This window comes from Phalacrocorax carbo, chromosome Z, assembly GCF_963921805.1.
Source record: "Phalacrocorax carbo chromosome Z, bPhaCar2.1, whole genome shotgun sequence".
In the NCBI taxonomy this organism is placed as follows: Eukaryota; Metazoa; Chordata; class Aves; order Suliformes; family Phalacrocoracidae; genus Phalacrocorax; species Phalacrocorax carbo.
The window spans coordinates 44,524,387-44,550,738 of NC_087548.1; the positions used below are offsets into that span (position 1 = coordinate 44,524,387).

At 42.5% G+C, this 26,352-nt stretch overlaps 1 protein-coding gene across 12 annotated transcripts in view; it reads right to left on the reverse strand.

Moving 5' to 3' along the window:
* The window catches only part of GOLM1 (golgi membrane protein 1), a 37,188-nt gene that overhangs the window by 7,046 nt on the left and 3,790 nt on the right, over positions 1-26,352 (reverse strand). For 8 of the 12 annotated variants that reach the window (XM_064438130.1, XM_064438129.1, XM_064438127.1 and 5 more), the window contains exons 2-7: positions 25,320-25,492; positions 24,600-24,650; positions 23,074-23,253; positions 10,750-10,804; positions 9,603-9,705; positions 3,328-3,466 (exon numbers count right to left, since the gene is read on the reverse strand). In XM_064438130.1, coding sequence (XP_064294200.1) covers positions 3,328-3,466; positions 9,603-9,705; positions 10,750-10,804; positions 23,074-23,253; positions 24,600-24,650; positions 25,320-25,448 — 657 coding nt within the window. In that variant the 5' untranslated portion in view covers positions 25,449-25,492. The remainder of the gene's footprint in view (positions 1-3,327; positions 3,467-9,602; positions 9,706-10,749; positions 10,805-23,073; positions 23,254-24,599; positions 24,651-25,319; positions 25,493-26,352) is intronic. The other 4 variants (XM_064438128.1, XM_064438126.1, XM_064438125.1 and 1 more) reach the window with 2 other exon arrangements.

Here is a 26,352-nt window from a genome sequence, read left to right on the forward strand (position 1 = left end):
ATTTAATACTGCTACTAGACTGCCCTCAGCATCTGACCTGCTTAAAGATTAGTGGCTAAGACTTAAACCACCTTGAAGATCTTCCAGTTTAACCATTAAAATTCTGTGTACAACTTCTACTCACATTAGCATTTAAATTGGCTGAGAGCTACGTCAATTCAGTTCACACAAAAACCGAACACGAAATGTGCCTGGAGCCTGCACTGCGCCGGCTTCAGCGCCAAAAAACAGACCATAAGGGAACCATTTGTTCTATGGGGATTTTTTGTTGGGTCTTTGTTTTGTTTAAAAAAAAAATCAGAAGATGCAGAGAAAGAACAAGCAAACAGACATTTAGAGACATAAACATTTTATACCTGGTACTACACAGATGAATAGGAAACCTTGTGGTATAGAAAAATCATACAGTCAACAGAAAGTTTTCCGTTACGATTGTTGGTATGACTGTAGCTACTGTAGCAGGTCAATAAAACATGCAGTTGTCAAGTGTTCACGCAGTCATTTGGAAAAATGTCTGCAGAAAGAAGTGGTTAAATAACGAAGAAGGCAAAGCTGTGGAGGATTTATAAAATACGATTACTTGGCTGTTTTGAAAACATTTAACCTCAGCCAGAGCTGCCAGGCAGAACTTAAGACCTTGTTGGGTCAACACAATGAAATCCAACATCAACAACAAATAATCCAGCATTAACTCTTATGAAAGCTTGAGAAGCAAGTATTACCACAGAATATTTAGTTATTGCAGTAAGGATGTTCAGAAGAACTCCACTTTCTTTCAGTCATTAAAGCAAAAATGCTGTGTTTAAAAATGCTTCTGTTTTGTAAATAGTTCAGCCTCTTGAGGTCACTCTCTACAGTAGAAGCCATCAGTAACTGAACATAATTAACATGATAATCATCAATAACACATTTTTCACTTTATGCTGGGCATGAATTCTTCCATAAGAATACTGAGCCTGCCCTTAATAGAAATAAATTACTTCTTAATTAAACATGCAAAAGCCTTAACTTGTATTATCTTAGATTTCTAGCCCAGTGATTTTTAATGACTGTGTCAAATAAAGCAAAAGGGTGTATGCTGAAAATTTTTTAAGTTGAAGTGTTTGGATAAAAAGATAATAATAGGAACCTGTTGTATATTCCTCAGCTGAGAAATATACACCATTCCTTAAAATACAGAGCTGTAAGAAAAGCTGTATATTTATTAACCAACCAACACTCCATTTCTTTCTCTGTTTCATTTTAACTCTGACCTTTACACCACATAAGCATGTACATCTTACAAACAGGGATTATTCCAGCTAAAAACACTGGCTGAAAACATACATACATTTACGCAGGGTCAGCTTGAACTAATGATAAATAACTGAGGTCTTGTACAGGCAAGAAGTTGCAATCCTTGGGCAAACAAAAAAAACTGAGAAAGTTACAGCCTGACGTAAGGAGCACTGTCACAGATACTAGTGAACACAAGCAGACAAAATTTATTTAGGCTGTAGCTATATTAGTGGTTATCTCACCTGGGACCATCCTATCTGCAGATTAAAAGCAGAACAGATAACCTGCCCTGCCTAACCTGCTGCCTACTTAAAATGAAGACTGCCTCCAGCTATGGGACTTGCTGCAGGAGGCTGAAATTGTCCTGCAAGGGGCTTCAGCCAGACTCCTCAGGTTCCCTCTGGGATGTTTCCCTTCCAAAGTCAAAATGGTAAACACACACATACACGCACACACAGACCCCCCTCAAAAAGAGCAGGCATCTGGTACAAGTAACGTAAATGAAAATCTGCTGCAAAGCAACACTAGAAATTAAATTGACCGCCTCTCTAGTATAGTCTTCCCCATGTAAACTTTCCAAATAATTAGTATTTTGTATCTTCACATTAAACAAGATCTATTTGTTTGAAAAACAAATGTATCATCTCCAAATGATGGGCTTTTTACTTATTACTATCTATTACTATTATTACTTTTTATGTACTTACTTGACACTGTCAATAAAAACTATTGACAAAGAAGAACTTGCCTTTTTTTTTTTTTTTTTTTATTAAGGATTAATTGGCTAGCATTTCCTGTCTCTCATGCTTCTTTCATCTTGCAGCTCTCATACATAGAGCAGGTTCCCAGCACGAAAGGTCACAAACTTCGGCAGTTCTCTCTCCCACCATTTCACATAAAGGACTGGACGCAGACTGGAACCATTACCTGAACACCTAGGGGTCTCTGGGCAGATGTTTTGGCCATTTTGTCCCACCCATTTCCAGCTATTTGTAAAACCCAGCTTCAACCCTCGTTGCTTTACCCTTTCCACTTCTGAAGTCATCAAATTGTTTCTTCTGGTAGCTTTTTCTAGCCAAAGAGAAAAGGGCACAGATGACCCAACCCCCACTGCCTTTGCAGTGAGTGTTGGTCACCCCAGTATGGGGGAAAGGCCCCTCTGCAGTCACATGTAAAAAAATGTAACTCCTCTAACTGGTGCTCACAGGCCTGAAGAAAGGGCCACTCCGGTACCTAGGAATACATTAGTTGCCTCTTCGCCCAGGAGCCAGAGTGTTTCCAGGGCCACCTGTATCATGTTTAACCAATCAAGTTCTATCCCTGACCAAATCCTGCTTCACTGAAGAAGTATCAATAATTCACATGCCAAGACAATATGATGATCTGAAATTTCCTTTTCTCAGGATTTCCTCCCACCCTCTGTACCCCAGGAAGAAAGAGTCAGCCGGCACGCAGCCGCCCTACCCCAGTGAGCCTTCTCATGTCAAGCACAGCAACACCTTTTGTCATTCTTTGACTAGAATATCCAAAAGCTTGATCACTTGACCACTTGACCTGCCTCTCATTCCTGCTGTTAAAGCCTGAAATTAGGATTTCTCTGGAAATCCATAGCTGGTAGACCTCAAGGACCCTTGGACTACGCTATCATATTCAAGGCTTGCTGCTACTCTGAAGCAATTCACAATTTATCCTCAACATGCACCTTCAACACACAGAGCAACTAAGTCCTTTAACAAAGTCAAAAGGAGTTGGGAACCAAAGCTCAGCAGTGTAAGTATTCTTCAGTGGGCTCCACACCACTCCCACGTCACCTCTCAGATTCTGCCAGTCTCAGACACACAGTGATTTGGCATCTCCTGCAGGACCTCTACCGCCTTCTGTCCTTTGAATCACTCCACTTCCCATAGGTCAGAAACATTCAACAAACGCCAAGGAAAGCAGTGCAAAACTTGATGTGATGGGCTAACGTTAGTTGTAGATAGCAGAAAGGTGGAAAACCCCTTAAGAATTGCAAAAGAAAATATTTTTAAGGAATTACCCAAACCATACCTGGCTATGCTTTTTTGAATCTTCTGAGAAGCCTTTGTTTTCTTTGATTTGTGGTACATCACTACCCTTTTTTGCAAGCTCATCTATCCTTTCTTCACATTGTTCTTTTAATTCTTTCATCTGGTTGATGCACTGTGACCTGGAGAAAACATGAACAAGTGAGCAGTTGTTACCTTTTGTCCACACTTCTCTAAAACATTATTTTGTGGAACAATTTAATGCTGTTAAAATTTTATTATTTTCTTAGTTCTATTATTCTTACTTCTACTATCTGTGCTTACATATGAGAAGTCAGTAGGAAAAAATGGGGTATTAACCAAAGTCCTAAGGACAAACTCGTGGTGCTGGCAGTCCAAGTTCTACTGGAAGAAACTAAACTGCTTGCGTTAGACCAGCTCAATAAGCTACATGAATTGTCTTGTCTTTCACTAACCAGCCAATTTCAGTTAAGTCAAAAATCAGTTTTGATCCCTGAAGCATTTCTAGTATGATGACAGAAATGCGTGTTTGGATTTTAGCTAGGAAGAGGAATCAGCAAGGCACTAGTTGAAATAATAAAAACAGGTGTAAGCTACTGCTCGCAGACTGCACGCCCTTTCTCAGTATCTCACCCAGGCGTGGTGCCACAAGGCGTAAGTGAACATATGCTATAGAAATGGAGTTCATCAGTAGCTATTTTAAGATCCAAAACGAGTACTTCCTAAAGATGCAAGTGTTGTATCATCTTTTATACCCTTTTAATAGTTACGCAGTGCCATCAGCGCCTTAACCCTCCTGACACCAGAGGTTTTCTGTTTGCAGTCCTGTAGCCTGCCTTTCCCTCGCAGCTCCATAACCTCTAGGTAAGCCCCAGGCTGTTGTGGCAGTGTTTTTCCTGAAGCTGCCAGGGCAGCGCTTTCCCCTTTTGTGGCTGTGCTGAAGATCCTGTGCAAACACTAGGAGTGTTGTCAAGCTGGGTTTCTTGTGGGAAGTGCCTGCCATCAGGCCAAGATCACCCTTTCTCCCCTGTTCTCTTCATAACCTGTTTGGTAAGTTTTGGTTTGCATCAGAGGAAGAGCAGACCTAGTGAATAACAAGGCAGATAAACATTACCCTGTAGCAAACATACAGAAGGCTTAGAAGCCAGCCATCATATGACCCCAAGTATGCTTTGATCCCACCATGAACAGGGGCAAGCAACAGTGGGTTCAAGTGGATCCTGATGAGAAGTGCATCACGCTAGACGAAAATGTGGTGAAAAATCGTTGTAACTGTCAGCACCCATGCACTGGAGAGCATGCCCAAGGACGGGGCTTGGCTGGGGACCGCACTGCTTCTCTTCCCTGCCGGCCCCAGCAGCAAAGGAGTTTGCTGGGGTTTTTTAGCCCTTTCTTCTGTCTCTCTCCCTCTCCCCTTTGTTTTCTTCTGCTCTAAGCTGACTCTGAGTTCCATGTATACTATCAGCTACAGACCCTGCAAACACATCTTTCTGCGTGCAAAACCTCTCTCAGTGTGGACAACACTGTGGGCAACAACATGGTCAACATACTGCAAGTTTTACCTCCCCCTCGCTAAGCCAGAAGGGGGACAAATTTCTGAGCCTGGCTCTGGCAGAGTGTTAACAGCCCCGGTGTCACAGCAGCTGTTTCAGGCAGGCATGTTCCAGTTTCTCAAGCTGCAAAAAAGTTACTACCAAATCCAGAGGAATTCTCAGGGCATGTGCCCTCTATGACAAAGTCACTCCTTTTTATTGCACTTTCATCCTTCTCCATGCCCCCCCTTTCTAAAAGCAAAAAATCTGTTCCATAGTTCACACCCAGAAAGGAAGAGGAGTGGTAGACAGATATGCTATGAACTGATAAATTAATTGCCTTTATTACCTTTTCTTCTTGACTAGGCATTATTCTAGTCTGATTTTGCTAATGCTAATAGATGCAAGAGTCATCAAAATAAGAAGTGCTTCATAAGTCAGTGAACATCAGAGACAATAAAACAACATAGGGCCGAGTTATGCACGCACACACTAATTTCTAGGAAATAAAAGGACATCAGAATTGCCTGCACCTCAGTTTGCAAGCTTGTGAAAGATGCAGCATACAGCAAACCTGAAGTTGGACGAAGAGCAAGCTTTCGTAAATGGTCTTCCATCCCACACTGCACGTGAAAATAAAGTTCATTTAACATCTGTGACAAATCCTAGTAATTCTTAATTTATTATCTGTGAAGGAATTCCCTTCTTGTAAAAGCGATTTCGGGAGATTCAAATACTCTACCTATGCCTGCAACAACTTCTGAAGCACAAGAACAGCACTAGTTTCTCTGTCTCATCCCATCAGCATGACATACTTCAAATGTGCAAAAACAATGATCGTAAATTCAGTGTCTGTAGCATCTTTTCATCTCTCAAAATAAATAGTTTCTGTGACAAAGACCTCACCTGCACGCGCACAGAAGAGCCCAATACCCTCCCCAACTGGTCCCAGGCCCATCACAGGAGCCATCAGCCCACCCAAGGCCCACCTCCCTGAGCCCAAAGGAACAGAGAGGCACAAGAGCAGCGGGGAGCCTAAATTACAAACTCAGAAGGGACACCTTGTCCAGACCACACCACAGCCACAGGGCTGCCTCAGGTGAGCCTCAGCCCTCGCGTCCAGGTGTGAAACCCATCAAGACAGGTCAGCAGGACCAAGGTGTTTCCTGCCCAGGGTGGGGACACATTATGGGATGCAGGGTAGAACATGTCAGGACTACACAAGCCTTATTATGGGACCAAAGGCAGGGAAAGGGGTGGATTCTGGCAGGAACATGCATGAGAAAAGAGAGAGGGAAGGGCATAAACAAGATCGGTTGCGTGTAAATGTGTTGCTGGTCATTGTGTTTGGCCTTGCCCTGCACTTGGTTAGCACAGTCTGTCCCATTTCTTATTAAATGCCTTTTTATCTCTTTCCTGGGTGAGGGACTCTCTCTTCAGCATGTGTATGTGTGCATACTGGGGCGACAGTGCAGCAGCTGGAGTCAGAGCTGGGTGGGTGGTGCAGGGCATGGTGCCAGCCAGTACGTATGTGCATGAGCATGTTTTGCACGAGCAGACCTCCAGGCTCAGGGGAGCAGGATGAGGCTACTGGTGGTGTTCGTCCTTGTGTGAGTGCTTTGTGTTAACCTGCATACCTGGCCACATACAGGCACACGTGGATTTGCCGCCCCCGCCCCGGTGAGAAACAGCACACCTTTGTCCTCCAGAGGCCTTTATTGTCAGCAACTTTCATCCCTGCCAAAAAAGATGACTCATGCACTCACACTCTTACACTTGTCAGGGCTGCAAATACCAAACTAAATATCAGACTTTTTACAGGCAGCAAAACTTCCAAAGAAGCAGCTACATAACAAACAAAGCTCCAAGGAACCAAAATGCATCTGAATATTGAAATATCTTCAAAAGATCAGCCCAGAGGCTTCTGTTTCCCTCTGGTTGCTGCAGGGGAGAAGGGTCAGTGCTGCCGGTCAGCCTTTGCTGAACAAGCTCTGCTGCAGACAGTACTGGGCACGGTGTGCACCAAGGGTAAGCCGATGGCTGAGGAATGTGCATTCCTTTTGCATGCAATACCGGTAAGCTCACATACCTCTGTTGACTTCTGTATGGAAAACACTAAGCTTGCTCAAAACAAAAATGCTAAAATGAAACTTCAAGACTTGGGCATGAGAAAAAACAATTATTTTTGTGCCTTCTAAATTCAGGAAATCTGTTTTTATGCACAAACCATTTACCACTGTCTTCTACAACGCAATATCCAATTTTTTGAAAAGACTGATTTACAACATGTGCAGTTAAAAAAGGCATTTGACTTCTGTCAGCTTTTTATAACATTTTCAATTATACAATAATACTGTCTTTTCGTTTTTCCACTGGGAAAAGTGTACTTGATACTGAAGGTGCAAAACCTTCATCCACACAACTCCTCCAAGTCAAAGGAAGAAACACTGGCATGGCACAAAAGCAGGTCTAATGGTCCCTCCAGCCAAGGCCTACTACAGGTGAACAGAGACACAGCATGGTAGCTTACTCCTAATGGCGAGGGAAAGAAGGAAGACAGATTAAAAGTAACATTATGAGTCTTTCTGATAATACCTGGTTTTCTAGGCCCATAATCACGTTGGGAAAAGGTTGTTTGCAAGCATTTAAAATCACAGTATTAAGTAAGCATTTAGTAACAGCAAAGACTACTGTAGGCAATCAAGTACAATCAGATGTTTATTTCTACAGCTACCAGACTGCAACGAAAATTAGTAATGTAACTTACTACAACAGTGAAATATTAATGTTCCAACGTCTGCCCTAAAGGTACACAACAAGCAACATTTAAAAAAAATACATGTATACGTTCCTGCTAGAATTGTGTGACTGCTACAGGGTACCCAGGCTACAAAGCATTCCACAAATATTTGTATGCAAAGTTTGTTTTCCTCACTTGCACAGCTACAAAATAAAAAAACATCCAGAAATAGAAAATGAACTCTTAATGGTTATTAAGCAAAGCCAGTGAAGAAAGCATAGGTCGTTTACTGAGATAACTGCTTTTACGGACTCCAATGGAGAGACTGCAGGAAATAGTGCACCTGCCTCAGGACCAACTGGAGGCAGATCAGTTAGCTGAGTCCCTGTTCAGCTAGCACATAGCTGAATTGTCATACCTGTCTCTACATCTACCCTGTTGCAAGAAAATCCATCTTCACCTCTGCACCGTGAGCCAGCCTTGACCCTGGAGCTGCACCCTCCTGATCCAGCCTTCTTCTGTTAAACAAAGAGGGATTCTTTACAGTACACTCCCACGAGCAGGGGCACTCTGTAGGTAACTTCCTCAACAGAGCTGTACTTGAAAACATTTCACCATATGGAGGTAATAACCCTGAGTTTTCAGAAACCAGAGTTCCTGCATTTGCTTTGTATCACTTCCCTGCTCGTGTATAGCAATCCAGTGCTTCAAGGATGAACCTGCCATGTAGAGCATGACTGTAGAGCACATACATACACCTACAGATCCATTTTCAGCCTTAAAAGGAAAATGCTGGCAAACAGATACTCAGAGCAAAGAACTATTAACAGAGGTCCAGTAGTCCCAGCTCTGCCATTTAACTAAACAGCAACAAATGTTGGCTTAACAACCGTAGTACACAACAAGCTTAGAGGGAAAAAGTACCTTAACAGAAACATAAGTGCAATGTGGCTTAATAAATTTTGGTATGAACTTAAGTCTCCTAACAGAAAACTAGAAGGAAGTTGACGTCCTAAATGATTAGAACTCCACTAATACAATCCATCTGGGTTATTATTAATGAGTAATAACGGTCTTAAAAAAAACACAACAAACCAAACAAAAAGGCGAGTACACAACCAACTGGTAATCAGTAACTCTCCCAAAAGCACTAATACTAATCCTTAATTCTTAGGAAAGGGAAAAAAAAAAGAAAAAAGGTATCTCAAATTTGGCCTGCAGAATTCAAGTCCTTTGATTGCCTTTTTGAGCTTTTAGTCACAATTTCTACAAAATCTGGCTAAAGAGTGGCTGCTGGAAAAATATATATCACTAGAGTAATTACATTCGTGATGAAAAATCATTATGAGAACATGCAAACAGCTAATTCTGTTGGTTTCCTGTATCTACGCACTAGAGGGGAAGATACAATAGGATGTGAAGACAGGTAAAGGGACCAAGAACATTATTGAACAGAAAGAACCCAGGAAAAATTCCTAGAGATACAAGAAATGTTTATTTTGTGTAAGGACACTGATAAGCACACATGTTCCATTATCCATGCATTATAATTCAGTGGGAAATCTCAACAAAAAACATCACTAGGTATAAACTGTAATGCAGAACACATGGCTCTGACCATAACTGTACCAGAAATTCTCTGAGACTTCTGACAGCTTATGAGGTACAGCTGCTCATCAGGTATTCCCATATCTTAGCTCTTAAATTTCTTCAGAGGTTAGCCTCTTTGTGTTTTAATTTCCCCCCCAGCTCTTAAATGAGAATATTGCTACTTTTCTTCTCCTGCAATGGAAGGAACATCAAGAAGTGTGGGAGAAGTCTATGGATACTGAGATGCCAAGGGCTGCAAGGTCTATGCTCTTCTCCAAGATCAACTGTGAGCAATTACAGATGATGTGTGATGTGTTACTTTGTCCTTAAAACTGTACATTTACTAACAGTGCTATAGCTATCACAAGAATACTCTGGGTTATAACCAAGTCACCTACAACTCCAGAAACCATCTTTTAGAAAAAACATACTTACAGGTCATATGAGAACTTTCTCTGAAGGTTAGTCTGGTTCTTCTGAAACCAGGAAACATCCAGCTGTAGCTTTCCATATTCTATCTGTAACTCTTTCAGGTGTTCTGACCAAAACAGGATTAAAATATAGATTAAAACACACACACACATATATATACCTACATATATTACAATAGAAGTATCAAAAAACAGATTGATAGTAAGCACACCAACTCCATCCATCCGTCCTGCTCACCACATTTTGTATACAAATGCATAGATAACTGCTGAATTTATTCAAAGTTGCACAGGATTGGGTAAGAATAGCCCTTCAGCCTAACATATTAACGAAAACAATGTAACAGATTTTTTTAAAACTCCTTTTCCTCATAAAGAATACTCTAACCTGATTGCAAAACCTTGCTCTGCTAAGTTTCAGCCCAGGAAATCTTTAGGTCTATGAAATACACATCAGAACATAGTATGAAATGGCATTCATGTTTGTTAGCCATTGAAAGACAAGCTTACAATGCATCCCTGAGTAATATACAATTTACAGTTATGTTCCTCAAAAACAGCGGCATCTACAATTTAGAGTTTTCTTCCTGACAGAAAGGTCTGTGTGAGGGCACCAGAAGAAGGCACAACATATTTACCTATTTGTAGAACCTAGGATCCGTTCCACAGACTTCCTGAGGAATAAATTGCTAACAACAATTTTGAAGCCCCAACATGAATAGAAATTAATTAGACCAAGTTTTCCTATTTAATACAGGATTTTGTGAATTCCCCTGCAGCTGAAATGCATGACCAAAATACCTCAGGGAGGAATGAAAGAATACACTGCAAAAGATAGAATGAAGAATAAATATATTAACAACACACACAGAAGCTAGTTTTATTCCATTTTGTTTTTCTATCATAAGGGTCAAGAGTCCTCCAGCAAGCACTACGTGGACAAATCCTTCTACCACTGAGGCAGATTAGTCTGGCACTTTAATGAACTGGAACTATGCAGATGCAGGATCTAAATTGCCACAGCTCCTGCATTGTCCCCATGACTTGAAGAAAGGCGGCATTCTCAGAAGACACCAGAAAAAATGCAAGTCTTAAAAACAGAGGGCTTAAAGACCAATATAAGAGAGATGCAGAGGGGTATTATGACATACCTCGTAGACTCTGGATCAATTGTTCATTTACTGTGATGTTACTCATCAGCATTGCCTGGAAGGAGCAAAACAGAAAACAAAGTTTTAATTGCAAAGGACATGTGTTACCATTAACATTATAAACACCACCAACCAAGATCTTTTCTTTGTGAAGTGCTGGGTTACAGCCAAACACAAAAACTTTTAGCTGCTCTAGAGATTTACTATTACAAACAACGAACACTCATTTTAACCTAGATTTCCCAGTAAATGGTGGGGGAGTCTGGGGGGGGAGGGGAGGGAAGATATCACTGAACTGAAATTTAAAAAAGGAGGAATTTAAAGAGTCCACTACTGAAATTGCTTGCTGCTTTATTCTGGTTTAATCTAACGATTGCAGTCACAGTCAGATTTACTGTATTTACCCCTTGAACAAAGAATACAGTGTAGCACAGCTCCCTGTCAACTACTCTCACCAGGGAACCAACACATCTGCATTCAGGCATGCAAGGATAAGCTATGAAAGCATTAGTCACAGAGCATAAAGGAACTGTACGAAAGCAAGGTGAACCCCTTGCATTGTATCACTATTCTAACTTTCCTCTCCTTCACTTTGATAAGAAAGTGAGGGAGTGACCTGTCACTCCCTCACTTTGCTCTCTCTCTCATTCTAAGAGGCAGTCAACATAGGAGCATGCTTTGTTCCTTCTTTCATCAGTCTCCCTCTGCTGACCCATATACACATGCCCAAAACACTTGAATATTGACAGAACTAAGGCAAGTCTAAATGAAATTAACTCCTGTAAGCCAGATGTCAGGATAACTCAGGTACATATTTAACATTTAGTATGTCTGGTGCAGAGGAGTCTTTTCAAGACTACAAAAAGATGAGGCATGCTGACCCTTCAGAAATGATCCACTCCAGTCTTAGGAGCATACTACTTATGCTTCACTGCCAATTCCCTCATTATCCTTCTCCCAGGAAACCCCAATGCTCTGCAGGGAGTCCAGATCAGGTGTCATGGTTTTAGCTGTGCAGAGTTAATTTTCCTCACTGCAGCTGGCGTAGTGCTGTGGTTTGGACTTAGTATGAAAACAATGTTGATAACACACCAATATTTTAGTTGTTGCTGGGCAGTGCTTGTACTAGTCAAGGCCATTTTTAGTTTCCCACGCTCTGCCGGGTACACAAGAAACTGGGAGGGGAGGGGGCACAGCCAGGAGAGCAGATCCAAACTGGCCAAAGTGATATTCCATGTCATGTGATGTCATGCCCAGCATGTTAACTGGGGGGAAGCTGGCTGGGGGAGGGAGGCATCGGTCACAGCTCAGGGACTGGCAGCATCAGTCAGCGGGTGGTGAGTGGTTGCATCACTACTTGTTTGGATTTGTGGTTTTTTTTCCTCTTCCCAAGGGTTCATATCTATCTCTCCCTATCTCTATTTTCTTTTTCATTACATTAATGTTATTCTTATTGTTATTACTGTTTTCATTATTAAAATGTTCTTATCTCAACCCACAAGTATTTTTTTCGTTTGCTCTTGCCATTCTCTCCTCCATCCCACAGGAGGGGGGAGAGTGAGTGAGCAGCTCTGTGGTGTTCAGTTGCCAACTGGGGCTGAACCACAACAGTCCTTTTTGGTGCCCAACGTGGGGCTCAAAGGGCTTGAGATAATAACAGTTGCTGGTCACAGCATAGACTCTGTTCTCAGGATTAGTCTGTCCTATCTGCACCATGCTCTTGTACTCGCTGTGTCTGTTAAAGATTGGTGTTGGTTTTTGTGGTCTGCTGTGCTCTGCCGTGATTAGAGATGTTTTGCCTGGTAGAGCTGTTTTAAAACATTGGCCTTGAGTCTTATTTGGTATTTGAAGTTTCTACTGGAGCTGTTACTGTACTTCAGGTACCACCTCATGGAGACAATTGGCAATTGTATCTCCTCCTCTGAGAGGTTTTTTATGGAGGAAATACAGAATGGCACCTTGGCTACCTTCTTCTATAATGCCTCCTCCTCCATTACAACAACTTCTCAGTCTCTTGAACATCCTTGGGTAGTTAAGATACACCTGTTGATATTGCTTTGGCAGATGGTTTCAGTTCTGTCTAAGGTTAATAAGCAATTTAAGAATATCATCCGGAGGCCTGCCCCAGGGCTCGATAGCTATGCGTGGCAGGGTATGTGGGACAGTATGGGCAAACGCCTAAGACGGAGGGCACCCCCAGTGTTCTGGGACTTCACCCGGGAACAAGTGCAGAATCCTGAAAAATTAGTAGAATATTTGAGGGAAGTGTGTTGTCACCCTGGCAATCCCAGAGAGACACAAATCACTGCCATGTGCTGGGGCCTGGCCCATGCCTACTGAGCCCTGTTTAACACTATTCAGTACCCCCAAGGGGAAGAGGCGGCCTCTGGATCTAAAAAGACAAAGACAAGGAAAGCTACAAGCACCACGGCCTCTCAAACCCCCACGACAGACCCTGTGGCTGCTCCAACCCTGGTGACAAGCACTGCGGACGCTCCAACCCCCACGACAAGCACTGCAGCTGAATCAGAGGACCAACCCGTGCCAGTATCAGTCGCCCCTCTACACAAGAAGAAATTCTGGAAGACAAAGCCAACTCATTTAGAAAGAGATGATGAAGAAGCAGGGCCATCACGAGGAGAGGAGGAGGAAAAACTCATACACGAAATGGAAACTACCCCGATCCCTATCCTTGAGTGAGCTGTGAGATATGCAAAAAGATTTTGGCGTCGTGCCGGTGAACACATTGTCACCTGGCTGCTCCGATGCTGGGGTAACAGGGCCAGCAGTCTGGAATTAGAGGGGAAGGAAGCCAAACAACCGGGATCCCTTTCTAGGGAAGGGGGCATTGACAAAAAAATTGGAAAAGGGACATAAGCCCTCAGCCTCCGGAGGCAACACCTGTCCGGTGTGAGAGAAAGGTACCCCTTCAAGGAAGATATTGCATATTACCTAGGAAAATGGGTGACCATGGAGAAACGTATCCAGTACTTGAGGGAACTAGCTGTGCTTGAGGTGATTTATGGTGACCTGGATGATGGAACAGTCATCCAAAGATCCAGATGAAGGCCAGGGCACACGACCCATGTGGTGGAACCTTGTACGGAGCGCACCATCGACGCATGGGAACTCACTGGCAGTAATGTCCTGGAGAGATGATGAGGCACCAACGGTGGCAGATGTGATTGATAAAATCCAGGATTACAAAGCAAATCTCTCTTCCTCCCTCGTCTCGGCTGTGGAGAAACTGTCCCGGGAGGTCCAGCAACTCACAGAAGATATCTCCTACTCCCCACCAGTACGGACCAGTATCTCAGCCATTGGGAGTAAGTGTCCCTCTGCTCAAGAGAGGCAACACACACCACGGGGCACCCTGTGGTTTTACCTGCGTGACCACAGAGGCGACATGAGGAGGTGGGATGGAAAACCTACCTCGACCCTAGAGGCACAGGTACGTGAGCTGCAAGGAAGAACAATCACTCAGGGAGGTACTTTCAGGAAACCTGCTGCCCCAGTTTCCAGTGAGCAGGTCCCCAGACAGAGGAGTAGAGGCACTGATTTTATTTCTGATCCTAATAGAGACACTTGTGATTCGTATTTACAAGCAGTGAGTAGCGAATACTACAATCGGGACTAGAGGGGCCCTGCCTCCAGCTGGGTGGAGGAAAGGGATAACCAGGTTTTATTCACTGTGTGGATCCGATGGCCTGACACATCTGACCCACAGGAGTACAAAGCTTTACTGGACACTGGTGCACAGTGCACCCTAACGCCATCAAACTATGTAGGGGCAGAACCCATCAGCACTGCTGGAGTGACAGGGGGATCCCAAGAGCTAACTGTATTGGAGGCCAAAGTGAGCCTACCCGGGAATGAGTGGCAGAAGCACCCCATTGTGACTGGCCCAGAGGCTCCGTGCATCCTTGGCATAGACTGCCTCAGGAGAGGGTATTTCAAGGACCCAAAAGGGTACAGGTGGGCTTTTGGTGCAGCTGCCTTGGAGATGGAGGAAATCAAACAGCTGTCTGCCTTGCCTGGCCTCTCAAAGGACCCTTCTGTTGTGGGGTTGCTGAAGGTCAAACAACAACAGGTGCCAAACACCACCACAACAGTGCACCGGCGGCAATATTGCACCAACCGAGACTCCCCGATTCCCATCCATGAGCTCATTCGTCGACTGGAGAGCCAAGGAGTGATCAGTAAGACCTACTCACCCTTTAACAGTCCCATATGGCCAGTGCCGAAATCTAACGGAGAGTGGAGGCTAACAGTAGACTATTGTGGCCTGAATGAAGTCACTCCACCATTGAGTGCTGCTGTGCCAGACATGCCAGAACTTCAGTATGAACTGGAGTCAAAGGCAGCCAAGTGGTGTGTCACAACTGATACCGCTAAGGCATGCTTCTCATTCCCTCTGGCAGCAGAGTGTGGGCCACAGTTTGCTTTCACTTGGAGGTGTGTCCAGCACACCTGGAATCAACTGCCCCAGGGGTGGAAACACAGTCCTACCATTTGCCATGGACTGATCCATAATGCACTGGAACAGGGAGAAGCTCCTGAACACCTTCAGTACATTGATGGCATCATCGTGTGGGGCAGCACAGCGGAAGAAGGTTTTGAGAAGGGGAAGAAAATAGCTCAAATCCTTCTGAAGGCTGGTTTTGCCATAAAACAAAGTGAAGTTAAGGGACCCGCACAAGAGATCCAGTTCTTAGGAATCAAATGGCAAGATGGACGTCATCAGATCCCAATGGATGTGATCAACAAAATAGCAGTCCTGTCTCCACCAACTAGCAAAAAGGAAACACAAGCTTTTTTACGTGTTGTGGGTTTTGGGGTAATGCATATTCCAGATTACAGTCTGGCTGTAAGCCCCCTCTGTCAAGTGACCCGGAAGAAGAATTATTTCAAATGGGGCCCTGAGCAACAACAAGCCTTTGAACAGATTAAACAGGATAGTTCATGCAGTAGCCCTTGGGTCATTATGTTAATTATATTACTATTTTTATTAGTTATTACTATTTTATTGTAATTATTAAACTGTTCTTATGTCAACCCACAAGTTTTCTTACTTTGGCCCTTCCAATTCTCTCCCCCATCGCACAGGGGTGGGGGGAGTGAGCAAGCAGCTGTGTGGTATTTAGTTGCTGACTGGGGCTAAATCACAACATCAGGATACATCAAGTCCCCAGTTTCCTGAAGTTTCGGCTCAAGTGCTGATATGTACGTATGTCCACACTCCCTTAATGAAAAGAAATACCTTCATTCTGTCTGCCCAAATCACCCTGAAACAGGGACAATGCTGACAATGTCTTTCTTCCACAAAGACTACAGTAATAAGTGCTGGTTGATTAGGAAAAGTGAAGCATTCAATCAACCTGAGTGTGATAGCACAGGAAAGAGGGATAGATTTGTCTTTTGTTGACCCTTTAGAAGAGTCCCAGTTCAAAGAGGCAGTCATTCACATGTTGGCAAAGAGGCAGCTGTTTTTAACCCAATACGAGATATTTCTACACCATTCTGTACATGTAGCCCGTCCATAAACACCACTGTGAAACCTCAAGAACAAAGGCCTTGCTCCCCTGATAAAAAGAAAAAAATAACATCATGAGTAATAACATAGGATTGTTTAACACTTCTCCCTCTCCTTTCTCATAGGAGAGGTAAAAAAAACCAAGAAAGCTTGGGATTTGTTTTTACTGATTTATCGGGGGAGGGAAGTTAATGCTTCGATTGAAATGACAAGTTCCGCTAATGCACGAGCAACGTAATCAGGTTGTTCCATGATTATCACTGTCAGGGTTTCCAGCACTGGCCATTACCAGAAACTGGGAAGGGACTAGAAATATCAGTAAGACATGATAATTTTGTGTTCCCACAGTTCATTGTATTGTCAGATTTTTTCCTTCAAATTAAACTCCCAAATACCAGGACTACTTACCTGACAGTAAAACAGACAAGTGTTAAATGTTTTGTACATTAGGACAATAATAAACTGAGATTAGCTGAAGTGAATAAAACGATTTGCCATCTGAAAAAGGCTCCTTAAAACACAACGTGGGGGAGGGGGAAGCATGCATTGGTCCTTCTGGACTGCATATAAAACTTCCTTTTGGCAATGCCACACCTATCTCCCTGAACTACCGGGTAAGAGTCCAGGGAAAAAAAGTCATGAAAATCTAGTTAGCTTTTTAACTTGAGCAGGAAATACTGTTTAATAATTTACAGTGCTCCAACTGCCAACTTCCAATCCAACTTATCAATAACATCAGGCTTTCCATTCCTCCTCCTGTCATCCAGGTGTTAACTAATCTTCACCCCACGGCTGTGAATTAGGCAGACATTATTTTGGGGGGAGCAGGGTTATGCAGGTCAAGAAGCAAATTGCTTGGAAGCACTCAGCAAACTCATGCTCAAACTCCGTTCCAGGAAGAAACACAAATTCTAAATCTCGATCAGCCCACAAAAGAATACCTACGATCCCTAGGAGTGAGAATCCAGCTTTTGGAAACTCACTATATCACCATATTAAAATCTGATCTTCTGTGATGAGTAAGTCTGTAACGTAGAACCAGCTCATTGTATTTGCAAACATGTCTTGCACAGAAGTCACTGTGACTACCAGAGAGGAAAAATCAGTCTCCCGACTGGAGTCAATGCTGTGGACAGCAGGCCTTCAGAAACCAAAAATCAAAAGCCACACTGCCACCAGCAGTGATGGAAAAATCATGCTCCAGCTGGACAGTGAACTTTTTTATGACAACTGCCAGAGATATATTTCTTTTTTTATTCACCAAAGAACATGTCTACGTAAGCCACCCTTAAGAAACACAGAAGTCAAAGTTATTGTTTAAAAAAAACAAAATGTAACACAGAAATACCTGCAAGGAAGCGTTGAGATAAACTATTTTAAAGCACGTGTTTTGAGCATATACTCTGAGCTATGTACATGCATTTGATCCTATTAATTCCTTAATAGGATCCATAGTAGTCTCCATAAACAGATTCCTTGGAGGCATTACTACAATAACTTCTTCAGCATCTGCTGCCTTCATAAATCAAGCTAACCAAGCATGCTGAACTGACATACGTGCTTTCTAACACTGACTGTACATGGTGTATATAAAAGCATAATGAGCTATTACAACAAGAAAAAGGAATAAATCAGCAAAGATTCTGATGAGAGTAAACACTGATTTCACAACTAAAACCTAAGAGAAAAGAGGCTTTGCATTTTCCAATATAGCTCTCACAAGGAAAAAAAGGTGAGCCACAGCATCAGGATATCTGCTGCTAAGAACAAAACCAACTCGGAACAAAGCAAGCTGGGAGCATAATATTTATACATGTAGAAAACAGCAGAAACATGAATTCATAATTAATCAGGGAGAAGAAGGGCATCTATTTCATTACTAACTCAAACTATTCTAAATCCTTACTGCAAAGAAAGGGACCAGTTCTGCCTTGCACGCTCCTACTGCTCCCCACCACCAGGCTGGCGGTGCAGCACAAGACATATTTTGATTATCTGTTTTTCATTTCTTCATTATATCCAGAAATTTCCCTTAAAGCCTTTTGAAAACTAAAACATGCAACATTGGGTTTAAAAAAAAAAAAAAAACAAACAAAAAAAAGCCAAAACCAAAAAAAAAACCACCACACACAAACACCACCGCACACATAGGCACATTTTCCTTTCCACAGCAGGCTTTCTTCTCTCTTCCCCGTCACTCATTTTGAGCGGAGCTGACTCTCTGCATACCAATAGATATTTTGTCCCAGAAGGCTGTGCTGAGAATTGAAATTTTCCCAGAGGGAGGGGATCAGAGAGCAGCTGTGGCCAGTGTTAAAAGACACTGAGCAATAGGACAGTGACGTGCTTCACATATAATGTACAAAGCTCGGCCCCTCTCCTCCGTAAGACAAGAAGCAGGCTGGGGAAGAATAACATAAATGCAAAGAAAACAACAAACTGCAAAAGCATGTTCTAGCAGCTGAAAATAAGAGAGATTACACATATTGTTCTCCTGTTACACTCTTCAAAAAGACTATCGTGGCTGTGTACATCCCAGAAGCTGCAAGTCCTGAATAATCCCAGAAGCTGCAAGTCCTGAATAACAACCATACAGAATACTGTTCTTTAGAAAATTGCTATCGGGTTAGAAAGAGCCCTTTTGCACTCCTGATTCCTCATCTGTTGTTACTAAGGGTTCGGGTAGGCTCTCTTCATCTCTTCAGTCTATTTCTGTATGGATTTCCAGAAGCCATTTGCTAATCCCACATTAATCCTTAAAAATTCAAGCAGATTTTTAAAAAGCAGATTGGCAATAGAAGTTTTATACATACACAGACCTAAGAGAATAATTACAACAGCAGTTTCCCAGGATTACACTGCCTCAGTGAATGGTGAGCCCATGGGGTATTTCGGGCTCTGACTACCTCCCACCTTATATGCCCTTGTCCTTTAAGTAGCACAGAGACAGTTCTACTAGAAAAGAAGGCAGATTTCTGTCAAAGTGGCTACCACACCGACACCGACGCCGACTTTAGCATGGCAAGTATCTTATTGGTGTATTATTTTGGTATGAAGCTAAATCAATGGCATAATTATTCTGTGTTTTATCATCAGAGTAGTAAAGCACGGTGAGCAGAGATGACCTGCAATTAAGATGAGTCTCAAATGTTACTTTAGAGTTGCTTTTGGTAAGGAGTCCAGATATTAAGTTTGTTCCTATATTTCTATAACCATAATTTCTCACTGAAAAATAGGGGTGTTTGAGACAGACCATTCACTCCTACACATCAGCTGAAAGCATTTTCATTCTTCTTAAAGAATAATAAGAACTAAACAAAATCCTGTTTATCACTCAAAGGTTTGTCTAGTTAGTTATACAGTTTGTATTACTTGTAAAGCAAGTTGAGAGACTCGGGGTCTGGATTTGCATTCATCCTTCCTGGACTAGATAGGTAGTTGCTGCTAATCCCCATTGGGCAAATAAAGTTCAGTTTAAGGACCAAGTTTCCTACAACCAGAAACAGTGAATTCACTGCTTGCCTCCCAGGAATCCCAGACTCCACTGGAATCCATGGAGCCAAAAAACAAGGGTACGCGTGTTGCTGTGTATGTATACAAATATGTACACACATGTAAATATACAACACACTTTTACATGGATATACATACACACACAAAAAAAGCACTTAGAAACAATCTTTTCTTATATTCCACATCCCATTGTTAAATAACCTCTGATCCTGGACAGCGTCTTCAGATCAATGTCTTTAGTGAGGATAACTAAGCTTTACCTCTCTTCCCTGCCATCATATCGGGGGCATTCCTAAATTAGAGTGGATGAACCCATGCCAACTTGGCTGACGGCATCTTTTGACAAATACACAGGTTCCCAGTAAAACAACTCTCCCTACTCTTAACTGCCTAGCAGAGTTGGAAAACAAACAAAATCTGTGCAGGATATTTGCTCATGTGTCACAAGAGCAAATTTTGAATTTGCCATGAGGTGGTGCACAGGCACATACAGATTCATCCTACCACTTCAAGCTCCTGAGACATACTCCTCTCCAGTCACAAAAAGCAGAAGACAGGCAATGAGCCCATTGCACTACTTTTAGCTAATGCTTTCTAAAGCGTTGGCTCCTGGGGTTTCAATAGCAAGCTTCACAGACTATTCCAATACTGAACAACTACATTTCAGGATGATGGATGGAAAAGCACTTAAGAGAAAGGAACAGCTATACTAGATTGGCCCCAAAATCCACCTTGCCCAGCATCCTGTCTCTAACATTGGATGCCACATGAACACCCAGGCAGCCATAAAGCACAGTATTTTCCAAGAAGCAGCTACTTCTTGCTGAGGAATGTCTGGAGCCAGAACAAATACCCTTGTATTAGGTGGTGGAGCAGGTGTTTATCCAAGGTTATCACATTGCTTTTTAACACACACAGACCCACTGCAGCTGGGCTTTATGGATGTCACACACCTGCAGCTTCACTATCTACCGCGTGAAGAGCAATTCTTCTGCCTGGTCTGAACTACAGCTTGCTGACTGCATTTGATGCCCATCAGCAGATGGAGAACAACCATGCCTTCTCTATCCCAGCCACAACCACTCTCCTCACCATTCGGGATCCCGCGGGTCTCCACAGTGGCTCTCCTCAGCTGGCTGTTGTTCAGCCTGTAACCTACACTGTGGATTCCTGTAGGGAAGCTACTGCACGGTTTTGGTTATCCTCCTTGTTCTCCTCTGTGTGCCTTTCCCAGCACTCCAAAACTCCACCAGTGATCTCCCCACAGTACAACAATGAACCCAGTTTATTTCTAAGCTGCTTTGCAACTTTTGCCTTATCCTTCACCTCTGAGATAACACTGCCTTACTACACGGCTGCATGGTTTCTCTACAAGCCATGCATGTGTAGCCTTTTGCAATTCCAGGTGTGAATGTACTCATTAGTCTTCCTCATTTTTGTCACTGACTCTTTCAGAAAGAAAACTCCAAGAGACTTCAGAAGCAAGACTTCCTTTTCCAGAAGCAGATTTGACTCTTCTCCAGACTACCACACTCACCCCCACGTCTAACAGCAGTTCTGGTTTTGTAAAATACTTCCCACCACTTTTCCTGGCACTGATGCCAGATTTAAAAGACGACAGCTCCTACATGTCCTCTAGACTCAAAAACACCACCATAACGACAAAGGTGGACTGTGTAGTGCCAGCTACATCAGTCTCATACCACATTAATTTGAAGCAGCAAGGTTGTACAGTATGTTTGGCAGAAGCACCGTTTCATGCACCAAGCACGACCTCTTGACATCCACCCACCTGGCCAGCCTGCACTGTAAACTCTGTGGTCAGCATTTCCAATTCCAGTGACTTTTAATAATTCTGGCTAAAGGAAAATCTACTTATGAAAAGGAATCATAAAAACTATTTGCCTTATAAAAAAGCCCCACCCATGCATATCCTTTCACTCCTTCCAGGACAGAATTGGATCACAAAAAGATACCAAAACAGAACAATGAGTTTCCCTAAAATATAAAGTGGGGTATCTTGACAGAGGATGGTAAATTTAAACAATTCCCACTGCACTCAGTAGCAACGCCCACTATTAGTAGGCAGAAGTGACAAGAACATTGGTTACTCACTCGACAGCAGTCTGACTATCCTGGAGTATCTTTTCAATAAATATATAGATTTAAAAAATAGACAAATTATACCTCACCTTTTTTAAAGCATACACAAAGACAAAAGAGGTAAAAAGAATTGGCTTATTACTTCTTTGAAGACCTTGGATAAAAATGGTTTCAAAATAAATTTAAAAAATATGCCAATAATGTGCATATTAATGAAACAATTCCACCTTTCCATTTTTATTCAATTTTCTTCCTCTAAGTCCTTCAAAGATTATTCTGGGGATATTTTGTTCATGCCCCGCAAGTTTTGAACAGCAAATTGTCACTTAATGGTGAACCCTTTACCTTAAAAGCACCTATTACCATCATCCGCGTCTATTCAGTCTGCTGGAAATGATAGTCCTGGAAAGCTGATCTATAAAATTCAGTCAAGAGACTCTACAGGAGAAGCAATAAACCCAGAGCAAATACTCTCAGGTAAATACTTCTGGCAACAGTGAGAAAAGTGATATTAATGGCCAACAGTCACATCTGAGGCAGTATCAGCAACGTGAGGAAAATACACAACAGAACAGTTTGCAAGATACTACGCAGCAGTAATCACAGACAATGGTATTTAAGTAAGTATATTCACATTCTTCAAAAGGCTTCCATCCCTCTGGCAATGCTGCCACCCACGAAAGGCTAGTCTAACCTTCTGATGTCTCCTAATGATGCTGGGTTTTGGAGGCAGAAGGCCAAGGTGCCGCAAAATTTCTAATGCATTTAGAACCAAAAGTTAATCACTTTTGCCTACAAATGTATACAGATATACTTGGTAACACAAATATACCTGTTAGTGCAGCTTCTTCTCTTCCTTAAGTTTTAAAACATTAGCACACAGGAAAGCCAGCCAGAGGCAAACCCAAGATTAGCAACAATGATTTACAGAGGTTTTATTCAGAAGTGCTGTTACCTGCAGCTTCTAATATTTCACATATTATACAATGAATGCTATAATGTGCATTAAATGTCCGTTTTCCAAATATTAGACAATGATACATAAATTAAATGTTTTGCCACGTGAACACTGACTGTATCCCCATCAGCTAGAACATCTCAGCAACCTTATTCTGTTGCAGAATGTGTCTTGGTAAACCATAGTTTCACAGAAGACTGGCTAGAAACGGGCCTACCTTCTCTTCCTGATGTACTCTGTTGGCATTTTCCATCTGAAAGCTGTGCAAGGACTGAATTTTGTCGATCTGCTCTCGCTGCTTCTCGAGCTCCCCTTGGAATTCATTCTTTTTGAGCTCCACAGCACCCCTCTCTGCTGCCGCCCTGCGGACTTTGCCTTCCAGATCCATGATCCGTCCCTGAGAAAGAGCAAATTAGCTAAAGCAAACAGAAATGCTTCCCCCTTGCTGGACTCTTCTCCAGTACATTCAAAGAATATAAAATCTCACAGAACCGACAATGCTAATGTCATCGAAGTACTGTGTCAGCCGGTGACACCTGCCACACATGCAGACATACACGCACCCCAATTTTACTTAAATGACCAGTAAATCAATATTCTGAACAGACTATCAGAATTCCAGCTGAAGATAAAAGAAATGCAAAGCTGTCTCAAAAAACCCCAAACAGCAACCCCCCAGAAAAAAGATTGCAGACTACAATCATTTTTTACATTTGAACCAGACAATTCTGACATCACTGCACTGTCCAGTGTTGATCCTAAACTAACTTGAAGAGAAGATTCATCTCTCAGATCAGTATGTTTTCCTGGAAGACTTGGGAAAGAGTAGAGGGAGGACAACACTGCCTAACGTTTACAGGAACAAATGGCCTACGGCTGTTACACGAAGGCACATATGAGAAAAACCCATTTATAACCAGAAAAAGGAAAAGGGGAGAAAACAGTTGCAGTTTTGCTGGAACAGCAAAGAAAAGCGCTTACTCCATTTCAGTAATAATAGCTGCAAAGTCTTGCCAACAAATGAGTGGGCTGACAGAATGCTTTAGAAGCTCCATCTGCGCCTTTAGCTATGCTTTTATTTCACTCAGAGTGCATGACTATGCAGAAGCGAAACAATTTTCGAGCTAACTTGGGGAGGACAAGATGATACAGTAAATCAATAACAGTAAAGAGGACCTTATGTCTCTAGGTTACTGAGACCAAGAATAAGCTAGTATGGTAGCTTATTTTCCTCACTATCAGCTACCTCATAGCCGAGCAGCAAAAATTCAGCAGTACTGGTATAGTCACTACCTGCTGATAGCCACCATCCTGAGGCCACTGACTAAAGGGAAAACAAGGGATGACCAGAGTCCTGGAAGATGGGGCATCGCCAAGGGAAAGCCAAGACATGCCCTTAACCGCATGGCCAGAGACACATGTCCTGTTTGAACAGTACCCACTGTGAGGTGAAACAAGAGTTCAAGTCCTACAGCTGCCAATTCAGTGATTTCTAAGAGGATATAAATTCAGTGGAAAAACTTGGGAGGAGCTCTCATTGGCCATGTTTAATCACCAGGTTGTTAGTTTTTAGGTTTGGGAAAAAAAAAAAGAGAAACAGGGGAGAAAAAAGAAAGGAAAAAACAACGATCCTGCACACACTGTCACAAACCAGAAACTTCATTCACGTACTCCTCAACTTCAGAACACATGCTCCAGAAAGGATTAAAACCCAACCTCAAGAGTCACAGAAAATACAGTTACCGTTAGAAAAATAGCAGAGAAGGTAATCATTCCACGTGAGCTGCATGCCTGCTTTAGGAAGAAAAACAGCTTTAAAGCTGGCTTTAAACTGAAGGACTCAGGGGGCGGGGTCCAAAGCAGTAATGCTAGTGCTAGTAGGTGTCAAGAGGAAGGGGCCAGACTCTTCTGAGTGGTGCCCAACGGGCAATGGGCACAAGTTGGAACACAGGAAGTTCCACCTGAGTATGAGGAAAAACTTCTTTACTGTGACAGTGACAGAGCAGTGAAACAATACATGTTTCCTTCTCTGGGAATATCCAAAACCCGCCTGGACAAGCTCCTGTGCCCCCTGCTGTAGGTGTACCTGCTCAGGCAGAGGGGTTAGACGAGATTATCTCCAGAGGTCCCTTCCAACCCCTACCATTCTATGATATGCGAAGAAGATGGCATTCGCCACATATGTAAACTGAAACAGCATGAGATAACTGAACACTGTGGGAGCAGAAGTAACAACTACCATACATGATCTTCAAGTTCTGGGTGCCCCTCACCTACAAATAGTCATTCCTCCCATTCCCTCCATCTCCCACTACTGATAAACAACAACAGTAATGCTTCTGAAAATCCCTACAAGCTGAAGCTCCTGGCCCACCACATGCAGGGCAAGCATCCTTCTTGTTGTGGACTATGTTTACTAAACACACAAGTACAAGACAACATGCAGAGCAATAGGAAAGTTACCTGCAGATCCACGCTGCGAGAACTTGCAATCCAGTAATTGAAACCCAAAACAATGATGCACGCCACAAGTGCAGCCACAAGGAGAGGTGGAGACTTCATCCCTCGGCAGCTGTTTCCCAGCCCTACCATGTCAAGAAAAAAACAAACCCGAAGAACCACAACAGTGTGGCAACCTGCAAATTAAAATGGGCATGTTATATTGCATCCTCCACTGCAGCTGTTTTATACACACAATGAAACTTTTACTGCAGTAACACAACAGCTTTCAGCTGAAGGGACTACACCCAGCAAGGAAAGCATACTGCCTAGATATTTCCATCTGAAGGATGAAGAAAGGCTTTCTCATACTTGTACATAAAGTTTCATATGTACTTGAGGGGGAAGTCTTGAATACTCCCTATAATGTAATGAAAATCTGCAATAAATAGAACAAAACCAGCCATCCTTTTATCATCTGTTCCCCTAAAGACCTAATTAGACAACACTGATCTACAGACAGAGAATAGAGCCCTTGTTATCTCATTTAGTCAGAAAATAAACTTAAGTCTCACTGTTTCAGGAGCATTTTGCACTTCGCTTTCCAAAGTTGGGTAGTTCCAACTTATTCCTTCTGATAACACTACTTTAACTTTTGGTTCCAAGGTTGAAATTAATTAGATCGAACCAAATTAATTTAAGGATAATCTAAAAAAAAAAAAAATTAGCAGACAGTCTGTTGATTTCAATGGTAAATTGTATTAAGCTTTGTATGTTTGCTTTGATCCTCAGCAGCTTTCTCTGCTCCTAACAGAAAACAACCTTGCTTTAATGAATGAGCAGTACCAAGGGCAGTGCTAGTTACTATTGAGACTTGGGTTGTTTCTGTGGAACGTCCCACCTTAAAAGAAAAGCAGAGGCAAAGGGCAGTTGCAATTCTGTTTGAACTAGGCCATAACCATCCTGTAAGATGATAAAATCTAGTCTTAATGACGGCAAGACTAAGATATTAGAGGCGAAGAGAGCAAAACAACTTGTGGATTTCAGACTCCCAGAA